The following is a 20,933-nucleotide window of genomic DNA, read 5'->3' as shown; positions in this document are numbered from 1 at the left end:
CTCTCTGGCTAATTCTGAATTATTTAAGGGAAAAAAATTTTCCACAAAACTCCAGTTTTTAATTACTCTTAATTATTGTTTCTGCATTTTCTTTCAGAACTCTTGATGTTTCAGTGAGCTTTAATGGAGGAAATTCTGTCATCTCAGGCTCACTAATAGTCACAGCCACAGAATGTGTAAGTCACTGTTCACATAAAGTTACTTTTTTAAAAATAACTCTCTCCAGAAATAATTTATGGACCTTCAATATTGTTGCTTCCTACAGTAAAGAAAGTACAAATAGTAACACTGGAGACCATTACAAGAAAATGGTTGTATAGAAGTTATTGTAGGTTGTTTTGTTTTTTCCTTTAGTCTCCTTTAAAGGGATTTTAAAGAGTATACATTATATTTTGATATTTATAAAATTGAAATCATATTTAAATATTAGAATAAGGTAGGAAAATGATTTCCAAATGAAACATTTTTTCTTAAAACATTAACTATGTAAAGGAAATAATGTCTTTCTGTTAATGAAGGTTGCATTATAGTATCTAAGACATTTATCATGTTTTTTAAATTATTAGTGCATCTTAATGAGTGAGCTTATTATTTTGTCCCTTTTAATGTTGGTGCTTTCTCAAGAGTAAGGAACTTGATTCTGAGAACTTTATAATATCTTGGTTTGAAACTACACTGAAACTATAATTTAGTTAATATGGTTGATTTGCATTACCTAAGATGCAATATTTGGATATATAAATTCCATTGATAAGAGAGTATTTTCCTTATAGTTAATTTTTTTGGTTTATCTTGACATTAGATTGTTGAACATGAAAACACAAAGCACTAAAAGGAACTGATCACATGGCTGATATTCTTATGAGTGCATTTTCTGTGTTAAAAATATATAAATCAATGCAAAAAAAAAAAAAACCTCCCCTTCAAAAGACCAAAATCCCAAACCTAAACATTTTCTCACATCTCATGATTTTTTTTAACATTTATTGGGGTATAAAGGCTTTACAATGGTATGTTAGTTTCTGCTATATAACAAAGTGAACCAGCTATACATATACATATATCCCCATATCTCCTCCCTCTTGCATCTCCCTCCCACCCTCCATATCCCACCTCTCTAGGTGGACACAAAGTACAGAGCTGATCTCCCTGTGCTATGCAGCTGCTACCCTCTAGCTATCTATTTTACATTTGTTAGTGTATATATGACCATGCCACTCTCTCACTTCATCCCAGCTTACCCTTTCCCACCCCGTGTCCTCAAGTACATTCTCTACCTCTGAGTCTTTATTCCTGTCCTGCCCCTAGGTTTGTCAGAACTATTTTTTTTTTTTAGATCCCATATATATGTGTTAGCATACAGTACTTATTTTTCTCTTTCTGACTTACTTCACTCTGTATGACAGTCTCTAAATCCATCCACCTCACTACAAATAACTCAAATTCGTTTCTTTTTATGGGTGAGTAATATTCCATTGTATATATGTGCCATATCTTCTTTATCCATTCATCTGTCAATGGACACTTAGGTTGCTTCCATGTCCTGGCTATTATAAATAGTGCTGCAATGAACATTGTGGTACATGACTCTTTTTGAATTATGGTTTCCTCAGGATATATGCCCAGTAGTGGGATTGATGGATCATATGGTAGTTCTATTTTTAGTTTTTTAAGGAACCTCCATATTGTTCTCCATAATGACTGTATCAATTTACATTCCCACCAACAATGCAAGCGGGTTCCCATTTCTCCACACCCTCTCCAGCATTTATTGTTTGTATAGTTTTTGATGTTGGCCATTCTGACCAGTGTGAGGTAAAACCTCATTGTAGATTTGATTTGCATTTCTCTAATGATTAGTGATGTTGAGCACCATTTCATGGGTTTGTTGGCAATCTTTGGAGAAATGTTGATTTAGATCTTCCACCCATTGTTGGATTGGGTTGTTTGCTTTTTTTGATATTGAGCTGCATGAACTGCTTGTATATTTTGGAGATTAATCCTTTGTCAGTTGCTTCATTTGCAAATATTTTCTCCCATTCTGAAGGTTGTCTTTTCGTCTTGTTTATGGTTTCCTTTGCTGTGCTAAAGATTTTAAGTTTCATTAGTTCCCATTTGTTTATTTTTGTTTTTATTTCCGTTTCTCTAGGAGGTGGGTCATAAAGGACCTTGCTGTGATTTATCTCATAGAATGTTCTGCCTAGGTTTCCCTCTAAGAGTTTTATAGTGCCTGGCCTTACATTTAGGTCTTTAATTGGTTTGGAGTTTATTTTTGTGTATGGTGTTAGAGAGTGTTCTAATTTCATTCTTTTACATGTAGCTGTCCAGTTTTCCCAGCACCACTTATTGAAGAGGCTGTCTTCTCTCCATTGTATATTCTTGTCTCCTTTGTCAAAGATAAGGTGACCATATGTGCATGGGTTTATCTCTGGGCTTTCTATCCTGTTCCATTGATCTATATTTCTGTTTTTGTGCCAGTACCGTACTGTCTTGATGATTGTAGCTTTATAGTATAGTCTGAAGTCAGGGAGCCTGAATCCTCCAGTTCCATTTTTCGTGCTCAAGAATGCTTTGGCTATTTGGGGTCTTTTATGTTTCCATACAAATTGTGAAAATTTTTATTGTAGTCCTATGAAAAACACCAGTGGTAGTTTGATAGGGATTGCATTGAATCTGTAGATTGCTTTGGGTAGTAGAGTCATTTTCACAATGTTGATTCTTCCAATCCAAGAACATGGTATATCACTCCATCTGTTTGTATCATCTTTAATTTCTTTCATCAGTGTCTTATAGTTTTCTGCATACAGGTCGTTTGTCTTCTTAGGTAGATATATTCCTAGGTATTTTATTCTTTTTGTTGCAGTGGTAAATGGGAGTGTTTCTTTAATTTCTCTTTCAGATTTTTCATCATTAGTGTATAGGAATGCAGGAGATTTCTGTGCATCAATTTTGTATCCTGCTTCTTTACCAAATTCATTGATTAGCTCTAGTAGTTTTCTGGTAGCATCTTTAGGATTCTCTATGTATAGTGTCATGTCATCTGCAAACAATGACAGTTTTACTTCTTCTTTTATGATTTGGATTCCTTTTATTTCTTTTCTTCTCTGATTGCTGTGGCTAAAGCTTCCAAAACTATGTTGAATAATAGTTGTGAGAGTGGGCAACCTTCTCTACTTCCTGGTCTTAGTGGAAAAGGTTTCAGTTTTTAACCATTGAGAATGATGTTGTCTGTGGGCTTGTCATATATGACCTTTATTATGTTGAGGTAAGTTCCCTCTATGTCTACTTTCTGGAGGGTTTTAAATCATAAATGGATGTTGAATTTTGTTGAAAGCTTTTTGTGAATCTCTTGAGATGATCATATGTTTTTTATCCTTCAATTTGTTAATATGGTGTATCACATTGATTGATTTGCATATATTGAAGAATCCTTGCATTCCTGGGATAAACCCCACTTGATCATGGTGTATGATCCTTTTAATGTGCTGTTGGATTCTGTTTGCTAGTATTTTGTTGAGGAGTTTTGCATCTGTGTTCATCAGTGATACTGGTCTGTAGTTTTCTTTCTTTGTGTCAACTTTGGTTTTGGTATCAGGGTGATGGTGGCCTCGTAGAATGAGTTTGGGAGTGTTCTGCTGTCTGCTATATTTTGGAAGAGTTTGAGAAGGATAGGTGTTAGCTCTTCTCTAAATGTTTAATAGAATTCGCTGTGAACTCATCTGGTCCTGGGCTTTTGTTTGTTGGAAGATTTTCAATAACAGTCTCAATTTCAGTGCTTGTGATTGGTCTGTTTATATTTTCTATTTCTTCCTGGTTCAGTCTTGGAAGGTTGTGCTTTTCTAAGAATTTGTCCATTTCTTCCAGTTTGTCCATGTTATTGGCATGTAGTTGGTTGTAGTAATCTCTTATGATCCTTTGTATTTCTGCAGTATCAGTTGTTACTTCTCCTTCATTTCTAATTCTATTGATTTGAGTCTTCTCCGTTTTTTTCTTGATGAGTCTGGCTAATGGTTTATCAATTTTGTTTATCTTCTTAAAAAAACAGCTTTTAGTTTTATTGATCTTTACTATCTTTTCTGTCATTTCATTTTCATTTATTTCTGCTCTGATCTTTATGATGTCTTTCCTTCTGCTATAGTTGGGGCTTTTTTGTTCTTCTTTCTCTAATTGCTTTAGGTGTAAGGTTAGTTTGTTTATTTGAGTTGTTTCTTGAGGTAAGATTGTATTGGTATAAACTTACCCTTTAGAACTGCTTTTGCTGCATCCCATAGGTTTTGGGTCATCTTGTTTTCATTGTCTTTTGTTTCTAGGTATTTTTTGATCCCCTCTTTGACTTCTTCAGTGATCTCTTGGATATTTGGTAGTGTATTGTTTAGGCTCCATGTGTTTGTATTTTTTATAGTTTTTTACCTGTAATTGATATCTTGTCTCGTAGTGTTGTGGTCGGAAAACATACTTGATATGATTTCAACTTTCTTAAATTTACAAAGGCTTGATTTGTGACCCAAGATATGATCTATACTGGAGAATATTCCATGAGCACTTGAGAAGAAAGTGTAATTTGCTATTTTCAAATGAAATGTCGTATAAATATCAATTAAATCTATCTGTTCTACTGTGTCATTTAAAGCTTGTGTTTTTGTATTAATTTTCAGTATGGATGATCTGTCCATCAGTGTAAGTGAGGTAATAAAGTCCCCCACTATTACTGTGTTACTGTTGATTTCCTCTTTTATATGTGTTAGCATTTCCCTTATGTATTGAGGTGCTCCTATGTTGGGTGCATATAGATTTATAATTGTTATATCTTCTTCTTGGATTGATCCCTTGATCATTATGTAGTGTCCTTCTTTGTCTCTTTATTTTAAAGTCTATTCTTTCTGATATGAGAATTGCTACTCCAACTTTCTTTTGATTTCGATTTGCATGGAATATCTTTTTCCATCCCCTCACTTTCAGTCTGTATGTGTCCCTAGGTCTGAAATGGGTCTCTTTTAAACAGCATATATATGGGTCTTGTTTTTGTATCCATTCAGCCAGTCTTTGTCTTTTGATTGGAGCAGTTAATCCATTTACATTTAAGGTAGTTATTGATATGTATGTTCCTATTATCATTTTCTTAACTGTTTTGGGTTTGTTTTTGCAGGTCTTTTCCTTCTCTTGTGTTTCCTGCCTAGAGAAGTTCCTTTAGCATTTGTTGTAAAGCTGGTTTGGTGGTGCTGAATTCTCTTAGCTTTTGCTTGTCTGTAAAGCTTTTAATTTCTCCATCAAATCTGAATGAGATCCTTGCTGGGTAGAGTAATCTTGATTGTAGGTTTTCCCTTTCATCACTTTAAATATGTCCTGCCACTCCCTTCTGGCTTGAAGAGTTTCTGCTGAAAGATCAGCTGTTAACATTATGGGGATTCCCTTATATGTTATTTGTTGCTTTTCCCTTGCTGCTTTTAATATTTTTTCTTTGTATTTAATGTCTAATAGTTTTATTAATACGTGTCTTGGTGTGTTTCTCCTTGGATTTATCCTGTATGGGACTCTCTGCACTTCCTGGACTTGATTGAATATTTCCTTTCCCATCTTAGGGAAGTTTTCAACTATAATCTTCAACTATTTTCTCAGTCCCTCTTTTTTCTCTTCTTCTTCTGGGACCCCTGTAATTTGAATGCTGGTGAGTTAACTGTTGTCCCAGAGGTCTCTGAGACTGTCCTCAATTCTTTTCATTCTTTTTCTTTATTTTGCTCTACTGTAATTATTTTCACTATTTTATCTTCCAGGTCACTTATCTGTTCTTCTGCCTCAGTTATTCTGCTAATGGTTCCTTCTAGAGAATTTTAAATTTCATTTTTTGTGTTGTTCATCCTTGTTTGTTTGCTCTTTAGTTCTTCTAGTTCCTTGGGAAATGTTTCTTGTATTTTCTCCATTCTATTTCCAAGATTTTGGATCATCTTTACTATCATTGCTCTGAATTCTTTTTCAGGTAGACAGCCTATTTCCTCTTCATTTGTTTGGTCTGGTGGGTTTTTACCTGCTTCTTCATTTGCTGTGTATTTATATGTCTTCTCGTTTTGCTTAACTTACTGTGTTTGGGGTCTCCTTTTTGCAGGCTGCAGGTTCGTAGTTCCTGTTGTTTATGTTGTCTGCTTCCCGTGGCTATGGCTGGTTCAGTGGGTTGTGTAGGCTTCCTGGTGGAGGGGACTGGTGCCTGTGTTCTGGTGGATGAGGCTGGATCTTGTCTTTCTGGTGGGCAGGACCACGTCCGGTGGTGTGTTTTGGGGTGTCTGTGACCTTAGTATGATTTTAAGCAGCCTCTCTGCTAATGGGTGTGGTTGTGTTCCTGTCTTTCTAACTGTTTGTCATGTGGTGTCCAGCATTGTAGCTTGCTGGTTGTTGAGTGGAGCTGGGTCTTAGCGTGGACATGGAGATCTCTGGGAGAGCTTTCGCTGTTTGGTATTATGTGGGGCCAGGAGGTCTCTAGTGGACCAATGTTCTGAACTTGGCTCTGTCACCTCAGAGGCTCAGGCCTGTCACCTAGCCAGAGCACCAAGATCCTGTTAGCCACACGGTTCAGAAGAAAAGGTAGAAGAACAAAGAAAGAGGGCTTCCCTGGTGGCACAGTGGTTGGGAGTCCGCCTGCCGACGCAGGGGACATGGGTTTGTGCCCCGGTCCAGGAAGATCCCACATGCCGTGGAGTGGCTGGCCCCGTGAGCCATGGCCACTGAGCCTGTGCGTCCGGAGCCTGTTTTCCGCAGCGGGAGAGGTCACAGCAGTGAGAGGCCCATGTACTGCAAAAAAAAAAGAAAAAAAAAGAAAGAAAAAATATAAAATAAAGTTATTGAAATAAAAAATTATTAAAAGTAAAAATAAAAAATAATTAAAAAAAGAAAGAAGAGAGCAACTAAACGAAAAAACAATTCCACCAATGATAACAAGCACTAAAAGCTATTCTAAAAAGTAAACAAAAAAACCCCTCAAAAAACGGACAGACAGAACCCTAAGATAAATGACAAAAGCAAATCTATACAGACAAAGAAGCATACATATACATACTCACAAAAATATAAAAAGGAAAAAATATATATAGATATTTAAAAAAAGAGAGCAATAAACAAATCTTCCAGTGATAATAATGTCTAAATAAAAAACTAAGATAAAGATAACACCAGAAACAAATTAGATGCAGAAAGCAAACCCCAAGTCTACAGTTGCTCCCAAAGTCCACCTTCTCAATTTGGGATGATTCGTTGTCTATTCAGGTATTCCACAGATGCAGGCTACATCTCGTTGATTGTGGAGATTTAATCCGCTGCTCCTGAGGCTGCTGGGAGAGATTTCCCTTTCTCTTCTTTGTTCTCACAGCTCCTGGGGTTCAGCTCGGGATTTGGACCCGCCTCTGCGTGTAGGTCACCTGAGGTCATCTGTTCTTCGCTCAGACAGGACGGGGTTAAAGTAGCAACTGATTCTGGGGCTCTGGCTCACTGAGGCTGGGGAGAGGGAGGGGTTCGGTTGCAGGGCGAGCTTTCGGTGGCAGAAGCCGGCGTGACGTTGCACCAGCCTGAGGCTCGTCGTGCGTTCTCCCGGGGAAGTTGTCCCTGGATCCCGGGACCCTGGCAGTGGCGGGCTGCACAGGCTCCTGGGAGGGGAGGTGTGGATAGTGACCTGTGCTTGCACACAGGCTTCTTGGTGGCTGCAGCAGCAGTCTTAGCGTTTCATGCCCATCTCTGGCATCCACGCTGATAGCTGTGGCTCGTGCTCTTCTCTGGAGCTCGTTTAGCTGGTGCTCTGAAGCCCCTCTCCTCGCGCACCCGAAAACAATGGTCTCTTGCCTCTTAGGCAGGCCCAGATTTTTTTCTGGACTCCGTCCTGTCTAGCTGTGGTGCACTAGCCCCCTTCAGGCAGTGTTCACGCAGCCAACCCCAGTCCTCTCCCTGGGATCTGACCTCTGAAGCCGAAGCCTCAGCTCCCAGCCCCCACCCATCCCGGCGGCTGAGCAGAGAAGCCTCTCGGGCTGGTGAGTGCTGGTCAGCACCTATCCTCTGTGCAGGAATCTCTCTGCTTTGCCCTCTGCACCCCTTTTGCTGCGCTCTCCTCCGTGGCTCCGAAGCTTCCCCCTTGCCACCCCCCGTCTCTGCCAGTGAAGGGGTTTCCTAGTGTGTGGAAACGTTTACTCCTTCACAGCTCCCTCCCAGAGTTACGGGTCCCGTCCCTATTTTTTTGTCTCTGTTTATTCTTTTTTCTTTTGCCCTACCCAGGTACATGGGGATTTTCATGCCTTTTGGGGAATCTGAGGTCTTCTGCCAGCATTCAGTAGGTGTTCTGTAGGAGTTGTTCCACATGTAGATGTATTTCTAATGTATTTGTGGGGAGGAAGGTGATCTCCGCGTCTTACTCTTCCACCATCTTGAAGGCTCCACCTCCATCTCATGATTTTATGGTTTTATATTTTAATTTGAGAGACATCCTTCCTCCAGCAAACAAAACAAGGCAACTCAATATTATCCGTAGAGAGATAGTTTGTTTCTTGTTGTAAGAAAACATTGCAGGGAAAACACGCATCGATATGGACTCTTGGGTCACTATTGAATTCCCTGGATAACTCTTTAACAATGCCTGTTCTTATTTTGAAAATAGCTAGTTGTTTTTTTCCCCCTTTTTATCTTCAATTCACGTTGCAATTTGTAGGTTTTGTGGATGTTGTAATGTGTAGGTTTCCTGGTCCTTCAGGATGTGGTTGAGATTACAGACATTTGTGGTATACAGTATCTCAGTGTTTTGCTCACTGAAATAGCGTTCTTTCTCCATCCCCCTTCCTATTCTGTACCTCCAGCTGTCTTTTTTCACCTCTCTTTCACAGAAGCAGAAAACAATTCTTTGTCTGCATCCTATAACCATGCACAGTTTCTGTGTGCAGGGATGCTGAAGCTTAATGACTCATTTGGAATGTACAGGTTGTTTGCTTCCTGGAAAGAGGAAGTCTTTCTAGGTCTTGCTAGTTCTAAGGGGAGCGTAACGTGACTCGAGGTGGTTTTAAGAGTAAGGTGATTTCAGAAAAAGGAACATCAGTTGTGTCAGAGATGGAGAGAAAGTTTGGCGGCACGTTGTTATATTAAATAAGGCATCTGAATATTTTCCCTTGAGAAGAGATTTAAGCAAAGCCTTGAGGAAGGTGAGGGAGTGAGCCCTGAAGACCATGCAAGGGAAGAGTGTTCTTGCGGAGGGAGCAGCTCGGACAGAGCCTAAGATGGGAGTGTATGTGGCTGGTTTAAAGAGGAGCAAGGCAGCCAGTGTGCAGAGTGGAGGTAGCTGGGGGAGGAGGCCTGAGATGAGTAGGAGAGCGTGGAGGGAGGGGAGAGATCATGGAGAGTTTTGTAAGTCATTGTAAGATTCTGAGTGTTTTTCTAAGTGAAACAGGAGCCACTGAAGGTGACACGGTGTGACTGTGTTTTAAAAGGATCATTCTGACTGCTGTGCAAAAATAGACTTTGCAGGTAGGGGCCAAAGTGGAGACCTGGAGACCAATTCTGTGGCTAGTTCAGTAATCTAGGAGAGGGGATGGTGGCTCCACTGGGCAGATAGCAAGGGAGATGGTGGGAAGTGGTTAGATTTGAATATATTTTAAAGGTGGAGTCTACCGGATACCTAGACAGATTAGATACGGGTGTGAGAGAAAGACAATAAGGACAGTTCCAGGCTTTTTCACCTGAGCAACTAGAAAGATGAGTTGTCATCAGGTAGAGACCTTTTTTGAAAAAGATGAGGAGGTCTGTTTTGGAAATGTTGAGTGAAAGATGTCCATTTTTCATCTCAGTGGGAGTGTCAGAAAGGCTGTTGAATACACAAGTCTGAAGTTCTAGAAAGAGGTCTGGATTGGAGGTGCACATTTGGGAGCTGTTATATGGAATGAAAAAGTCAACCAAATTCCACAGGATTTTTAATGAAAAAAAAAAAGAGCTTTTAGTAGGTAGAGCAAGAAGGGAAGGAAAGCTAGAGAAATGTTTTGTATTTATGGAGGAACCGAGATAAACTGGGTCTTGAAATGAGAGCAGGTCTTAGGCAAAGAGAGAGGAGGGGGGACCATTTTACAGATAAATAGCAAACAGAAATTGAAGGGAGGAGGGACAAATTAGGGATACAGGATTAACAGATATAAACCACTGTATACTGAATAGATAAGCAACAAGTATTTACTGTATAGCACAGGGAGCTATACCCATTATCTTATAAAACCTTTAAAGGAATATAATCTGCAAAAATACTGAATCACTATAGTGTACACTTGAACAGAATATTGTAAAGCAATTATACTTTAATAAAAACTGAATTAAAAAAATTGAAAGTAGATATATTTGGTTGGGGTAAAAATAGTGGAAGGAAAGCTTGGAAAGAGAAAATTTAGATCAGATTATCCATGGCCAAAAAAAAAAAAAAAAAAAAAGAGCTTAGAGTTCATCCTACAGGTCTGTGGTTCCTAAACTTCAGTACACAGTGTTAAAATGAATGAAGGGAAGAAAATCTTCCACTTTCATGAGAGACTGAACTCAACTCTGCTGAGACAAAGGGCTAGAGTTTTATTTTTCCTTCCAGTTTTATTGAGATATAATTGACATACAGCACTGTATAAGTTTAAGGTGTACAGTATAATTATTTGACTTACATAACCACGGGATAATTCTTTTTTTCTAATTGGATTTAGCCATTATATTGATTTAAATGCAAATATGTCTGGTGTGTGGTAGTAATATCACCGTTTTATAGAAGTAGAAAGTGAGAATGGAGCTGATGAGAAAGTACCTGCAGATGTGTGCATTACACCTCTATTCAGAATAGAAGAAGACAGTGGATAATATTATGATAAATACCGCCCTTGTATTTATGTGATACCTAGCCTTTCAGGCATATTTGGATGTGATAATTAGGAGAGATGAAGTTAGTAATCTTATTCATTCTTGGATGATACTTTTGGCTCTTCACAGGCATTTGAAAAGCCAAACAAAATGAAACACCATTATTTAGCAATTGATTAATCCTTGTGGAAATCTCACAAATAAGGAACCTCCTCTGTTCTCCAAGAGCATCCGGGCTCGTTCTTACTAAGGCACTTATGTCACTGGGTTGTCATTTCCTGTTTACTTCTCGGCCTCTCTCTGCAGTCTGTGCCTTGCTCATCGCCTCCCTCTCAGTGCCTGGTCCTTACACGAGGCAGGTGCTCCAAAATTATTTGTTAAAGGAATGAATGACAGTACCGGCATATTCAGTTTAAAAGTAGGGAAACTAAGGTTTGGACTTAAAAGATTTAAGACTAACTAGAATCTGAGGAGGGTTTAGACTTAGGCCGTCCATTCTTTTCGTCTGTCTCAGAAGATCTAAATGTGTCTCCGCTTTAAAACATTCAGTGAAAGATGTCTTTTTTCCCCCCTTGGAGCCACTGCTTTTCTGATTCTTTTAGAATAATAATACTAAGAACAAATTTTATAAGCACTAATTAAGTGCCAGACACTGTGCTAAGCCCTACACATGTGCTCAGCACTTCATGATTTCATTTAATTCTCACCACTCAAGAGGAGGCTATTACTATTACCTGAATTTTACAGATGAGAAAATTGAGGAACAGAGAGCCACCTCCAATCTTTAGTGCACATTGATGCAAACACATTAGAAGATGCTTCTGCTAGTAGGTGGATCCAACCCTCAGCATGCTACACAGCTTGATGAGCAGAATATTGGCTGATTTCAGCTTTTGCTGCCCCCGAGAAAGGGGAGACTTGGAGCCTGGAGGCCCTGGGGTTAAATTGCTTGCTCAGTTTCATAGTCGAGTAAATGCTAGAATTGGGAATTGAACCCAAGTTTGTCTTCCCCTGGCCTGAATACTTGCACAATCTTCCATTCATTACCAGGTCCTAATTTGATTTATATAAGACAGAGGTTGGCAATTTTTTTCTGTAAAGGGTCAGATAGTAATTATTTTAGGCTTTAGGGGTTATACAGTTACACTACTCAACTCTGCCATTGTAACCCAAAGGCGGCCATAGACATATAAACAAACGGGCATGGCTGTGTTCAACATACCATATACACTAGAATTTGAATTTCATGTGTTGATAATATATTTTTCTTTAAATTTTTTTCAGCTATGTAACAATGTAAAAAATTTGTTTTAGCTTGCCAGGCATCTTATGAAACAGATGATCTGATCTGGCCTTTCGGCCATAGTTTGCTAGTTCCTGTTATGGAATATTTCAAAAGAATCTAGTAAATGAAATCATCATCTATTTTATGACTATTTTTTCTTCCCCTAGCTCTAAATTCATGGAAGCAAAATTGTGGAGGTTTAGTTCCCCATTTCTGTGTCTGTTTTATTCTAATGTGGTTGCTGTGATTAATTATTTTCTAGATAGATTGCAACAGGCTATTCACACACGTTTGAAATTTTTGAGTGATTCCTCTTTTCCCATAGTTGTTTTGCAAGTACAGTAGTGACTCTGATTTGTTTCCATACATCTGTTATTCTGTTAGCTAGAATTTCAGTTCTATTTGGCGGAGTGAAGTTTTTCATTGTACATTATAACTTCCTTTTAATGAAGAAAAGGAAATTAGATGCAGATGAAGTTCAAAGACTGAATGTGTCCAGGATGACTAGAAAATATATTCCTTTTACCCTAAAATCAAGCTCAAGGTTCTGGTATGTCCCCAACTTAACACTTAAAAGAGTTTTGGCTTCAAAGCCTTGGCCAACATCTGGGTACTAAATCTCCAACTGGACTCCTCAGCTAACTGTCTTTGTAGACATCTGAAAATGCTACTTGTTCAGAACTATAGCTAGGAAGAATTGATCCAACAAATGGCTGATTGGAAGGTCATCTAACAAATGGATATTAACCCAACAATTGGCCAATTCTCTCTGTTATAAAGAGGATTACTGCTTTCCAGAAATTTGTGTTTCATTGTTTTCTTCAGCTGCTTCAGGTGCTACCAAGCCCTCTCAAATTCTATTTTTCAGACAAAGTTGTCTTTTCTTGTTCTTGCAATGAGCCACTCATTCGACCTCCTCTCCCTTCCTGGGCTTTCTTATACTTTCTCAGGAGGTCCTTTCAGAACCCCAGACCAGGCTAGTTCCTGCTTTGCCCTGTTTCTGTTGTACTCTCCTTCCATACTTCTCACATTTATGATTGTGTGTTCAAGGGTTGTCCCACCAACTAACCTGTGGGCTTCATGAAGACTTGTGCAACATTATAGCTTTGGCAGCTTTTTAACTGCCTAGTGTTTAAAGAGCAGCACACCTAAACAGAGGTGAGAGGCTTTTAGTTTCCACCTATGATACATAACTCTGCGTAACCAGATCTAGTTTCATCTGACTCTGCAGCATAGTATCTGCTCATAGGACTGAAATCTGTGTGTTTGACCTTTTCTTAATTTGTTTATAAAGTTATGTGAGCAATGAAATTATTTCCCTTTCATGGCTGAAGTCTTTCATGCTCTGATAACGGCTCTGGCAAATCAAAACAAAGGAACTGGGAAAGCCTAGATTTATATGCAGTGAACTGAGCTAATGTCTGGGACCAGGGCATCCAGGGCTGTGTTTATGGCAAGTTCGGGTTGCATTAAATTCTTTGCTTACTGTGACCTGTTTTCCATCATGCTTCTCTTAAATGTGATAAAGATTAAGTCTGTAGGTCTTCAGAAAGTGTGTATTTTCATAGTCAGTTTTCTTGTAGACTAATTTTCAGACTCAGTTGAGATAATAATATTATTATACTAAATGTATGTTTGCATCTGGATGTGCATAATGTTTTGTCAGTGTTCCTAACTGGGGCATTTTTGAAAGAAAATCCAAGAATTTTGACTGCCTATCATGGCCAGCCCATCTACTTTATATTCTGTCAGTATGATTTTCCGAATTTCCTGCTCATGACACATTTGTAAAAAGAAAAAACTAACCACTAAACTTTTAGCATATTCACACCCTCCAGTTTCACGTCCTTATTTCTGAACATAGGATTTGAATTCTAAGAAAAGGGAAAAACAAATGTTCATACAACCCTTTTGGAAGTGGTGTGCACAGCCACATGGTGAGCATTTCCATGGATGTCATGGCTCGATCCTCATGTGGGAAAGGTCTGGTGGGGAAGGCTGCATTCATTCCATACATGAATGGTCACAGGTCGGGGTTATCTTATGTAAGACTTCATATTTGAAGGTGGAATCATGAATTTATACATTTGACAACACTTCTCCCATAGGATATCATAGTTTTCTATGTATTTCTTTGACATTCTTTTCCCATTATATTCTTGTCTAGATTTCAGAGCTTAGTATAATCAAGCCTATGGAGAATTGTATGATTTGTTCGTGAACGTTTAGAATTCTGTGTAGAAAGTTGCACTTAGAGTGTTTTCATAAGTATCCTGATGTGTGCTCTGAATTACTTTCTTTGGTTTTGAGGCCAGAGAACTTAGATATTTGCCAGGAAATTTCCTATAAAGTATTTATCTCCTCTCTCTCTCTCTCTCTCTCTCACACACACACACACACATGCACACACACACACACATGCGTGCGCGCACACACACACACACACAGAACTTTCTGTGTGCAAGACACTGATTTAGATGTTTAGGTTACATCAGTGATCACATGTTGAGCTTACACTTTCATTCTACCAAATTGTACATCAAGAAGTTGCAAGATGACTGCATGTCTTCTCATTTCTTAAATTTTAAATTAATTTTTTTTTTTTTTTTTGCGGTACGTGGGCCTCTCACTGTTGTGGCCTGTCCCGTTGCGGAGCACAGGCTCCGGACGCACAGGCTCAGCAGCCATGGCTCACGGGCCCAGCCGCTCCACGGCATGTGGGATCTTCCCGGACCGGGACACGAACCTGTGTCCCCTGCATTGGCAGGCGGACTCTCAACCACTGCGCCACCAGGGAAGCCCTTAAATTAATTTTTTATGGTAAATATGTGGTAACATCTTGACGTGCCTTAAGAATGGTCTAATAGTAAATATTAGAGCTTCATGAAGATTGTATGTGTATGTGTCTGTGTGTGAAGTTTCTGTAGTTATTTTTGTTGTCTTCTGAAAAATAAATTAAATGACATACTCAAGGATTCTAGGTGATATTTTGGTGGTGTCTGTTTTGGTTCATTTGCAACCTAACATTAGTTACATAAATAGCTTGTATGGTTATTCCTTCTTGCATCCAGATGCAAAATTAGAAATCAAAGGATAGCTTTAATTGTTCATGTATACTTGATTCTTAATCTTTTTCTAAAAATAATTTCTGAAATTAATACATGTTTTATGGTCTATGCTGCTTTGAGAATTATTTTTAAAGTTATTTTTTTAATGGATTTACTAAAACGGAAGTGCTGTTAGTAATCAACATCTTTGAAAATTGATCTGTTTGGAGATAGTTTCCAAGTCAATATATGGTAATCGCTTTTTCTTTTTTTTCCATTGTGATACTAACAAATGATATAGGGAAACTGTGACACACATTTCAAGATTTTTGTGATTAGCTCTACCAAGTATATTTTGCTAGCACTCCCTAAAGTAATACTTTTGAAAAGTACCTTCTCTTCTCTTCAGTTATTTACAAATAACTGTTTACATAAAAATCATTATCTCTTTATGCATAGGTTATTATGTATTACAATTCAAATTCCATTATAAAATGTTCTAATTAAATGCTACCACCATTGTTGCTTCAACATCTGAAAGTCTCTTAGCTTTGATCAATCCTAACATTTCCCAAAATGGATTCTAGGAAATCCGCGTTCTATAGGATATTGATAATGTTATGAGAAAAAAAAATTGACCTGTGTTGATATAAGTTGGACTGTTCTTTTTTACTACAGAGCCATTCAGGGCTTTAAAAATATGCTAATGTGTGCAGTGCTTTTATAAGAGAGATAGCCTCGTTATAGCTTTGCCACAAAGAGTTTATGCTTTGGGAACAACTGACTTTCTTATTTTGTAGATTAGAAAATGGAGTCCCTGAGAAATTAAACAACTTGCTTAAAATTAGACCTCCAGACTAATATTTTTAAGACAATGCTATTCTAAGATGGAAGCTGATAGGTTCTTCCCACTCAGCCTTTCTCTCTGTCAGCTCTTGGGCTAAATGTGGCTGTTGCCTTGACTTCTGGGCTTGTACTACTTATTTGTTTGGAATGATAGGAAATGTATCCCTGAAAAGCTGCCTTATAAAGGCCCAAATTTCCAACCAGACAGTGTATTGATTTATTTACAGTTTTTTTTTCTTCTTCCTTGAAATCTTCCCCTCCCCCCGCAAAAAAAACCCCCCACAAACCAAACATGATTACTGGGGATCCTGGAGAGCAGTGGTTTGGAAGAGACAGCTCGTTCTCTTGGAAACTTTATCTCTGCACTAAAAATTCAGCAAACACTCTTCTTTGTTTTTGTGGCTTTTTCAGTCTTATTTATTTGGAGTTCATTCTCTTAGTAAATAGTTTTAAGTGCCAGACATGGAGTACACATTATTAAGTAGGTTGGGCATAGGTGCTGCCTTCCTAGAGCTCACAGTGAATATAGAAAAGACAAATTAAATAAAAAATTGTAGTTCATCATAAATAAATAAGCAAATAAATCAGTAAATATATTGTGATAAATGCTAAGATTAAAGTACAGAGAACTATGCCTTGTACAGTAAGGAGGGGCATTTTCTAGCCAGAAGGTACAAGGAAGTCTTCCTGAGGAAGTGGCTTAAGCTAAGCCTTATAGGATGTGGAGGTATTTGGTAGAAGAAGGGGGTCAGAGGCAGAGCCCAGAGCAGGGGTGTTAGACCTGGAGGAGATCGTCATTAGAAAGTGAAAAAGCACCAGTGTGGTTCTTGTGTGGGTAGTGCTTGAGCTGCCCTGAGGCGTCTTCTGATATATGAACGCATGAGGTTGCATTCTTTTCTGATGCATACAAGAACGATTGTTGTTGGTTTGCCACCTGATTGGTGATTTTTGATAATCATCTTGTCCTACCATTTAAATATATAAAGTAAATAATTTTCCATTATCAAAAAGTCTGGGAAAATTCTGCATAAATTCTGCCTAGAGGTAATCATGCTTGTAACCAGAATAATCCTTTCCCAGAGACAAAAGGTAGGGACCATACAGACCATTCGCACAAACCCAAATTGTGATTTTTCCTTTTTTTTTTTAAGGCATAATTTCAAACAGTTTGGAAGATGTTTATACTAATTACTGCCTATCTTAATATACATGAAATATAATATAAGGAAATTTAATACAAATAGATTATAATATACTTAATATATTATATAAATGTAATAAAGTAAAATATAATATAAATAGGGTATAAGGTAATTTATAGAATTTAAAGGAATATGAGAGAAATCTGGTTTAAGATTATGATGTTTTCTGTAACTTTTCCTGATGTTTCCTTAAAAAATATGTGTTTGGGATTTGACCCTAAACTTTGCTGACATCCTTGTTTTTGTTTTGTGCTTCCTCTAGTCTAGTGGGATTGCAGCCATCATTGCTATTTTGGTGTTACTGCTACTCTTGGGCATCGGTTTGATGTGGTGGTTTTGGCCCCTTTGCTGCAAAGTGGTGAGTGAGCATTTGAAATCCTACTCTTTTTTTTTTTTTAAACATCAAGGTGTAAAGTAAGGCTGAAATATGAATCAATATTCAACAACAGCAAAGTTTCAATTAGCAAATTGAATTTTAATAGTTTTTGTCATTATAATAAATTGTATTCATGCATGCCAATAAATGTTTATTATAAAACTTCATCAAAAAAAGGCTTCAAAATCAGATTTGGGGGAAGAAGGGGAAAAGAAGATAGGACAGGTTGTAGGAATAAAGGGTTTTCCATGCAAGTACAAAAGAATTTCAAGAAAATTGAATGATATGTTCTGCTGGATTCATTGAGAGAGGTTGATAATCTGTCAGTTTGTTTGGTTTTTTTTCAGTGCTTATTGAATGTTTCATTACTTCTTTGAAAGATCTACTATTTCAGGACCTTCTCTGTTTGCCTCTTAGAAAAACATTTTAGAAATAAGTCATGTGCAAATGTTAGGGTATCTGTTAAACAGTCACTTTTGAAGTTACAACAGCTGATTTCAGGTTGTGTCATCTTTCATGTTTGAGTCAAACCGCTGAAAGAATATGGGTAATAAGCTTTCTAGCGCTACTGTAACAAATTGCCACACATTTGGTATCAAATTTATTATCTAAGTTATGTAATCACAGATCCAACATGGGTCTCACTGAGCTAAACTGGGTTAAAAGGTATCCGCAGTGATACATTCCTCTCTTAATGCTCTAGAACAGAATCTGTTCCCTTGCGTTTTCCAGCCTCTAGAAGTCACCTCCATTCCTTGCCTTGTGAGCCCCTTCCTCCACCTTTAGAGCCAGCCACGTTGCATCTTTGTCACCATTATTCTGTAGTCACATGTTCCTCTGACTCTGAGCCCAGCTGGGAAAGGACCTCCAGTGTTAAGGAACCATGTGATTAGGTTTGACCCACCTGGATAATCCAGGATGATCTCCTATCTCAAGGTCCTTAACCTTAATCACATCTGCAAAGTCTCTTTGGCCCTGGAAGGCAATTTATTCACAATTCCAGGGAATTAGGATGGGGACATCTTTATAGAGCCATTATTTTTCCTGCCACAGGGCGGAACGTTGAGTAAAAAACATCAGCACGTTTCAAGCAATACAACTTGGACTGTTCAGGCTTCGTAGAAAAGGTTATTCTGAAGAAGTGCTCCTTCAAAGCATGCTACTACCTATTTTGATAATATTCCTTTCCTTATCAGCACTTTATACAGAACTTTATATTCTGTAGGTCAGAGTAGTGTTTTACATAATATTAGTAGACTGCCTTTTTCTCCCTCCCTGCTGCTGACTGATTTCCGCTTCCTTGCAACTTCAGGCAGTGCTTTGTTATTACTCCTGCGTTTATTATTCATTGTACTTCAGTCTGCTTTCATGAGACAACTTTACAATCCTTTATCTCAGAGCAGTTGGCCCATGGAGGAGGCACAGAATTAACTTAGACAACAGTAGAGACAAGAAACATCCTGTCTCTTTGCTGAACTAATCAGTTTCCTGCTATAGCAATTTATGCTCAAACGGTTTCCTGTAGTAATCTTGATTGTCTTAGATATGGTGATTTTAGGCTAGCTAGCACTCTTGAGTCTCAAATTAAAAAGCAAAAAGGTGCCTTAATGTGATGTGTGCTCCTTGTTTTTCTAATTTAAACTTCACAATGGTGAATTTCCTTATTTCATTACTTTGCAATTTCATATAATACTGACCAGAGGGCTCAAAAGTGTCAAAGTGGTATTTTATTTTATATTATTATTTTTTTTTTTTTTGCGGTATGCGGGCCTCTCACTGCTGTGGCCTCTCCCGTTGCGGAGCACAGGCTCCGGACGCGCAGGCTCAGCGGCCATGGCTCACGGGCCCAGCCGCTCCGCGGCATGTGGGATCTTCCCGGACCAGGGCACGAACCCGTGTCCCCTGCATCGGCAGGTGGACTCTCAACCACTGTGCCATCAGGGAAGCCCCAAAGTGGTATTTTAAAAGGACGCTTGTGAAGACTGAAATGGGCTTCTTCGGGAGGTTGCTAGATGTACTCAAATGAAGTCTCCACCATCAAATGGGGTATGATAGAGAAGATTCAATCATCAGGTGGTGAGAATAGATCCATTCCATCCCTGGGTCTCTGCAGACTGGGAATCATGCAGTATATTTCTTTATGCAAGGCACAGAGGGACACCATTAAGGCATGTTTTTACAATGTCAGGAGGGCTTCCTATTCTCAGAAGCATCATGAATGCTTACTAATTTCTGCAACTTACTTAATAGAGAGAAACATCTTTATTTTACATTTAGAAATACAGACTGTAGAGCAGCTAGCCCTGAATATGAGCTTGCATTTAGACCTAGGAATAAATGAATCAGAGCATAAAACTTAAACTAGGTTTAAACTAGGTTTAAAAGCAGGGAGAGAGAGAGATTGGTTCAAGATAGTGGAGTAGAAGGACATGCGCTCACTCCCTCTTGCGAGACCACTGGGATCACAGCTAACTGCTGAACAGTCATTAACAGGAAGATACTGGAACTCACCAAAAAAGATACCCCACATCCAAAGACAAAGGAGAAGCCACAATGAGACAGTAGGAGAGGCACAATCACAATAAAATCAAATCCTATAACCGCTGGGTGGGTGACTGACAAACTGGAGAACACTTATACCACAGAAGTCCACCCACTGGAGTGAAGGTTCTGAGCCCCATGTCAGGCTTCCCAACCTGGGGGTCAGGCAATGGGAGGAGGAGTTCCTAGGGAATCAGACTTTGAAGACTAGCAAGATTTGATTGCAGGACTTCGACAGGACTGGGGGAAACAGAGACTGTACTCTTAGAGGGCACACACAAAGTAGTGTGTGCGTCAGGACCCAGGGGGAGGAGCAGTGACCCCATAGGAGACTGAACCAGACCTATCTACTAGTATTGGAGGGCTCCTGCAGAGACGGGGATGGCTGTGTCTCACAACGGGTACAAGGACACTGGCAACAGAAGTTCTGAGAAATAATTCTTGGTGTGAGCCCTCCCAGAGTCCACCATTAGCCCCACCAAAGGGCCTGTAGGCTCCACTGCTGGCTCAACTAAGGCCAAACAACCAACAGGGAGGGAACTCAGCCCCACCCATCAGCAGACAAGTGGATTGAAGTTTTACTGAGCTCTGCCCACCAGAACAACACCCAGCTCTACCCACCACCAGTCCTTCCCATCAGGAAGCTTGCACAAGCCTCTTGGATAGCCTCATCCACCAGAGGGCAGACAGCAGAAGCAAGAACTACAATCCTGCAACCTGTGGAATGAAAACCACATTCACAGAAAGATAGACAAGATGAAAAGGCAGAGGACTATGTACCAGATGAAGGAACAAGA

At 38.9% G+C, this 20,933-nt stretch overlaps 1 protein-coding gene across 3 annotated transcripts in view; it reads left to right on the top strand.

Moving 5' to 3' along the window:
• Window positions 1-20,933, top strand: part of ANTXR2 (ANTXR cell adhesion molecule 2) — a 165,618-nt gene that overhangs the window by 56,171 nt on the left and 88,514 nt on the right. For all 3 annotated transcript variants that reach the window (XR_013827924.1, XM_079919182.1, XM_079919181.1), the window contains exons 11-12: window positions 98-176; window positions 17,482-17,577. Coding sequence is in view for 2 of the 3 variants with exons in the window: in XM_079919182.1 (XP_079775308.1) it covers window positions 98-176; window positions 17,482-17,577 (175 nt within the window). In the remaining variant the exon portion in view is untranslated. The remainder of the gene's footprint in view (window positions 1-97; window positions 177-17,481; window positions 17,578-20,933) is intronic.

This window comes from Stenella coeruleoalba (assembly GCF_951394435.1).
Source record: "Stenella coeruleoalba genome assembly, chromosome: 4".
Classification (NCBI taxonomy): domain Eukaryota; kingdom Metazoa; phylum Chordata; class Mammalia; order Artiodactyla; family Delphinidae; genus Stenella; species Stenella coeruleoalba.
Note: the sequence above shows the minus strand (reverse complement) of the source record. Positions and strands in the feature narration are given on the sequence as shown.